Genomic DNA, 6,214 nt, shown 5'->3' on the forward strand with positions numbered 1-6,214 from the left:
TTTTTACTTTATTTGCTCAATGTTTCAAACCCCTTTCTTAAGGGAACGAAATAGAGTGTAGAAATATGTCAGAACAGAATCCAATTCATCTGAGTTATCCGATACAAATTTAAAATATTATTTCCTTGCGTCACAACGCGTGTAGTTCAGCAAATTGCCGTCAGAGTACGCCACCTGTCGACACGAGCGCACGGCCGTCAAGCACGTTTCCGGTTGCCGTCTCCCTTTTCACCCTCTTTTTGGGTTGTCGCTAACGTCAACAACACGCACGTTACGGAGCCGGAGTGAATTTTCATCGTTTTTCGCCACAAATTCACGTTCAAGTAAGCGCATCTGGTACGCAAACGAACGCCGACGAACCGGGCCTAATGGATCTTTCGCTGTTTTCCCTTTGCAGCATGCCACAGGAAATCAAGGAGGTGAAAGATTTTCTCATCAAGGCCCGCAGGAAGGATGCGCGTGCCGTCAAGATAAAGAAGAACGAGACCAACACCAAGTTCAAGATCCGCTGCTCCCGGTACCTGTACACGCTAGTGGTAAAGGATATGGAGAAGGCAGAGAAGCTAAAGCAGTCGCTGCCCCCGGGTCTGCAGGTTAAGGAAGTGAAGTGAAGTGGGTGTCAGCGGATGCCTGAAGCTGCTGCTGCTGCCGCTGCGTCCGTTGTGTGTGCAATGGATGGGGCGCGAATTCCGGTTGACGTTTGTGGTTGACCGGCAATCGCGTTGTGTGCCGCGCTCAGCCTCTCGTGAAGTATAAGTGATGTTTTTCGTTCATGTACTCTGTGTTTGCGGCTGCCTCACGGATCGTGAAATGTGATGAAGCTGGACAACAGCTGTTTCATGTGCGGTGGTGGCGGTGAATAAAGAGTATATGTGAGAAGAATCGATGAAACCTAATGTTGTTGTTGTTGTTGTTGCTGTTTGCAGTGTTTGCTGCGGCTGAAGGTGGTGATGGTGGTTTGAATGTTCTGGAAACCGTTCTTATTAGATGTTGCGAACCATGTTTGTACCGCTCTTCTTGGGCAGGATTAGAAAAAAGGGCCATGTTTCAGATAAGCATACGTTCAGAAAGATCATAAATCGGAACCAATGATCAGAAGATGGGAAAGGTGACAGCTACACAGGGGACTGTCTCAGCTGGCAAACTGTTAACAGCAGATGGAATTGAGTTGTTATTGTAGCATAGAAACCTCCGCTTGTGGCGGCTTTCGCCCCCTGTTTATGCAAACTTTTCTTAAATCGTCGTTTTTAAGCAGTTAAGTGAGGGTTTAGCATAGTTAAGAGATGGATCGTTGATCGTACACAGACGCATAACCTTCGCCTTCATGAGACATTGCGTCAGGCGTGTCAAACTCCAAACATGTCGATTTGTTCGGCTGTATTACTCGAATCCGGAAAACCCATGGGATACTTCTATAACGCCTGCGTTGCCATGCTTCAACCGCAAGTCTGAACAATTTTAATTGTTAGGAAAAGCGTCTTACAACCAGGCGAAAAGCGGTCGGTCTGGCTGTTACGGAAAAAGGACCCCACTTCCGATTCATGTTCGGGTACTGTGTGTCGAATGTCCAGCTGGTTAAATTTCTACTCGAATCGGTTCTTCGGTTTGGGTCAGTGAGGATTACTATTTAATTCTACACGTCCTTCATTAAAGCCCAATTTGTAAATCTTCTCCTGTTGGCCAGCAGAAGGGGTTGGATTTGGGCTATGACAGGTTGCAAGGCTAAAAGGATACACTGCAGGAATATTGTAAAATATCTAACCAGAGTTACTATCGTTGCACCTAAACAATACTCTCGAAATCGACCAAAATCAAAGAACCACTGCTCTACAAATTCACATTACAGTATTAAATTAATTTTATAACCAAACTTGATTTGGCTTGTATTATAATGGCGATTAAGAGCACAGGTAGATTTTTAAGCTCTGAATTAACCAGTCAAGCCTCACTCCGGGGGAACGATCCGAATGGATTTTTATTATGATTATTTACAGAATTTTAACAGCATCATACAGGCGTCCTATGGAATGATCAACGCGGACCGGAGACATATTAAACTGCTGCATGCTGCAATTTTCATTTCCAACCCGGTACACATAACTGTTAGCGGATCGATCGGTCTGACCGAAAGTTGTACTGTAACGAGTAGTGTGAAGCAAGAAAGTTTAAAGTTCAAACCAGCCACAAACGGACAGGCACCGGCAGTCGATACCGCATGGCATAATATCGGCGTACGGCGTCGTCGGAAAGTTTAATGGCCAATCGAGAAACCTTTCGGTGCATTGTTTCGTGGATGCGCTGGGTTGTTGAAATGTTGACCAAGCAATCGCTAGTATTTGATTACCAGGATTAATTAGACTTGTGGTGCCAGGGACGCTCCACTCGCTCAGTAGGTGTATCCTGCATTGGTTTGAATGTGCTACAAGCGAGGACCTACTTGCCAGCTTCTACCACAGATTGGCGTCCAAAGTCCCGTAAGTCCTATTGTGGTTTCTGCTACGAACAATATCGTTGTGGCTGTCTACCGAGAGCTTAAGTAATTTTGTGACAAATGTTCAAGCCACACGCACACCTGTTTCACGAATCGATTTCGCACGATGACGTATATGGGGGGTGGCTTCATAAAGTCAGTAACTACATTGCCCCCTGGTACACCATGCCTTAAAATCCTAACGAACCTCCCACCAAGCCATCCCGTCGAGTCGAGTTGTGCAGATTGCGGAACTCTCGAGCACTGGTTTTCTCGCTTCGCGCTCTCTTTTCTTCCGTGAAGCATCTTAAGTTGAACATTGTTGTGAATTTTTAAGAAACCGTTACAATCAACTGGCCGTGTGTCTGGTCGTTCATATGAACGCAACGGACTGAAATACCGCCCGGGTTCTTACCAGGTACCGAAGCACATACGGTCGCAGTCCAAGGTTTTAGCGTGGAAAAGCTCAATTATTGATGCATCTCTAATACCCTACCGGGACGGGACCGGACGGGAGTGCTATGGAAATAATGTACTCACGACGGGAAGCTTATTGGGAATCACAAATTTGTAAAATACGGGAAAATCCTTCACCGGTTGGACGTGTGTCCTGTTCCTGTTCGTCCTGTGTTTGCAGTCCGAGCTCAAACGGCCAAGAGCAAACGGCGCGTATCATTTCACTAAACAGGCAGGGATGTACGTACCGTACGAGCTGTTGGCATTTCCGCCGGCCAACCGACCGTGTACAGGAGAACGATTCAACGCCGGCGTGCATCAGTTTTGCTGCAGAGATTGATTAAAAAGCTTGAATGTGTTGGGTCTATGTTTCCAAAGGGTGGTGGTGGTTTGGGCGATAGGGATTCACAGGTTCACATCATGTTTCGGAATGCAATTATGTTTTGGCAAAATTCCTATGATCATCACTTCAGTTTTGCGTAACCAATCGTCAACCGTAACAAGGTTTTGGCAAAGTCGTAATATGCAGAGACAAGTTAGCAACACCAGAGCTACCGCCAGACTACCACTGAACATGGTCCCCCCTTGTGGTTTGGGGATTAAGGTTAATCGTTAAATTGCATCAAACCGAAGCAAACATCTAAATTGTACAATCTAGCATAAAGTGAATTGATTGAATGTTCCGGGGTATGTTAAGCTTCCCATCTGCGGGAAAATGCACGAACGTAAACCCTTACGCTGCAAGCTTCTGAAAGATGTTTTCGATTCCATATTTGAAGAATTATCGGGATTATGCCCAGAAGATGAACGATCCAAACCTGCCGACTGTCACAAATCGATTGACGCTGGTTACCAGATTGATGCCATCTACACTTAATAAAAGCAAGCAGCCTTCGACAGCGTGTCTCACAATATCCTGTAATATCCTGTATCCATGGTGAAATGGATCAGCTCCTTCCTGGTTGGTCGTACCCTAGGGCAGCAACCGTGGTCCATGGTGCTTCCAGGCCACCGCTACCTGTTGTATGAGGATGATCCTTACGTATTTATTCAAATACGTGAACCTAAAGGCCAAGTTCAACTTTTTCAATTCACGCCAATCTAAAGGCAACAGTGTGTTAGAGTGGGTCAAAATATTTGGAGGCACCGAGCGGAATGGTAGTTGAGGCCCCTCTCAATGTGATACAACAGCATCACCATGCTAAACAACAGGATTTCCCCCGCTGACGAGGCCCCCCCGAGCGGCCGCTCCTTCCGCTTCTAGGTTGATCCGCCACTGGTGTGTTAAGGATCTGGTGGTTTTTCTTTCAGGACCCAAGGCTGTCCTTTTAACAACTCGATCAAGCCGTCTGAAGATGTAGCCGACTACTCGGGCTGGTTATAAACGCGACGCGTGAGTTTCGTGATCCTCCTAATTCTAATCTGCTCCTCCCCTCTTTGGTTGGTTGTGGAGTACGCAAACATAGTGTGGTGGCCTGCTGCCCCCGTGGGTGCTCGAGCGGCTGGTGTCCATACAACGCTTTTAACTCCGTTCCTGGGTGTTTGATAGTGATGGTCGGATCGACCCGAACCTACCGGGTCGGAGTCATAAGTAAAAGGCCTGGAATCGTTCGGATCGTATTTCTAGTTCCAACGGATCCGGAGCGACCGGTAGCGATTTCGGGACGACCCATGAATTAGACCGAACTCGTTGCACCCATGGGTCGACCCGAACCTATGGGCCGAACTCGATTCCTATAGGAACGAACTCGACTCCGGGTCGATCCATGAAAAGAGTCCGTATGAGTCCCATCACTAGTGCCTGATGCTTGGGCTGCCTCTTCTTTATTAGCGTCTTCAGAGCAAGCACAGTTGTCGTTCATCACATGGCTCCTCAGACGGTAGCATCCACTGGTAAGCGCTACGCACCACCATAATCTGGAACGTGCCAGCCAGATCGCTCCGCATTCGAGCATTGCTGGCAATCAACGTACCACCTTTGGCTCCCGCGGCTCCGTTTCTACGTATGTGCCGAGTATTCCACGCTGTCTGTGATGTCTTCGAGGCCTGGTATTCTCGCTGCCGTTAGCGTTGTTCTCTGTTGTGCTAAGCATTCGCATCGAGTACCCGCAATTATAACGACAATTAAAATAAAATAATTATCTATCAATTAGTCACACATAGTTCAACACCGTACCTGACCGAAAAGCGTGCATACGTGAATATCTGGGAGCAAATCAACTCATAAATAATCCCCAGGCGGGCCAATTCAATCCTCAAGCGAACCTGTGATGTCAATACGCTTAAAAGAGAATGGCATTATGAAAAAAGGGTAGTGCGCCCAAACGAATGCAACACATAGCGCCAAAATGAGCTTCTGTTGAAGTAACTTTTTTGTTTTCTTACATGAGCTAGAAAAGGTAATGAATTGTTTTTCATAAATGCGTACCCCCCAATCCACAACCACAACCAGGCGGGACACAAATGTACCGGGTCTTCCGAAGAGTCGATCAATGCGAACACATATTTTTCAACGCACTTTAAACGCCCTTTGATGAGCCTTTTAATTAAGCATTAAAGAATGAAAAAGCCACACAAATACACAATCGAACCGTGTTTTGCAGAAAGCAATATTATCCTGTGTTGCATGCATCATGCAGAGTTTTCATTTCAACTATGACAATGAGCGGCAAAGGGATGCTTTCTACTTTTCGGATACGGCAGGATACTATTGATAACCGGTTGATACATATGCCTGTCGGATCGGTAAACTTTATTCAATCCGTAACATGTAAACGACATTTTACCCTCAATGAAGTATGTTTTTTTTGTACAATGTTTCCTTTCCGGGACGCTATTCTTAGAGACTTGTTCGTTTGCTAACCAGTTTCATAGCATGATAGGTTTATCGATAGAAGTGTTTTACGTACATTCGGTCGGTTGGATGTGGCGGATAGTATTGTACACCGATGAAAACATTAAGCTAAAAATAAAAAGAAAAACTACATCCCGACTGTATAGATCAAATTCAATACGATTTTTTCAAAACTTTTTCCTGATTCTCCGGAACCAAAACCTGAAACTTCTTATGGAAAGAATGAAATTTTACTAATTTTCTTTTTTTAAATTAATGCACTGATACCAGCTTCTATGGCCGCAATCTCAAATTTACATACTGTTGTATCGTTTACTTTTAATAGTAATACTTCTGATCTATTCACTTGATGATTTCGATTTCCAATTTTCTCTAATAATAATGTCGGTTCCTAATACTTTTATGAAACTGTAGAATCAGAAAAAATAAGCATA

The 6,214-nt window shown here is 45.2% G+C and overlaps 1 protein-coding gene across 1 annotated transcript; it reads left to right on the plus strand.

The window, feature by feature from the left end:
- Window positions 1-162: 162 nt before the first annotated feature.
- Window positions 163-896, plus strand: LOC118511131 (60S ribosomal protein L38). Its single transcript, XM_036053865.1, has 2 exons — window positions 163-323; window positions 398-896. The coding sequence occupies exon 2, from the start codon at window positions 399-401 to the stop codon at window positions 609-611; it is 213 nt and encodes a 70-aa protein (XP_035909758.1). The 5' UTR covers window positions 163-323; window position 398; the 3' UTR covers window positions 612-896.
- The last annotated feature ends 5,318 nt before the right edge of the window (window positions 897-6,214 follow it).

Source organism: Anopheles stephensi, chromosome 3, assembly GCF_013141755.1.
Source record: "Anopheles stephensi strain Indian chromosome 3, UCI_ANSTEP_V1.0, whole genome shotgun sequence".
Taxonomy (NCBI): Eukaryota; Metazoa; Arthropoda; class Insecta; order Diptera; family Culicidae; genus Anopheles; species Anopheles stephensi.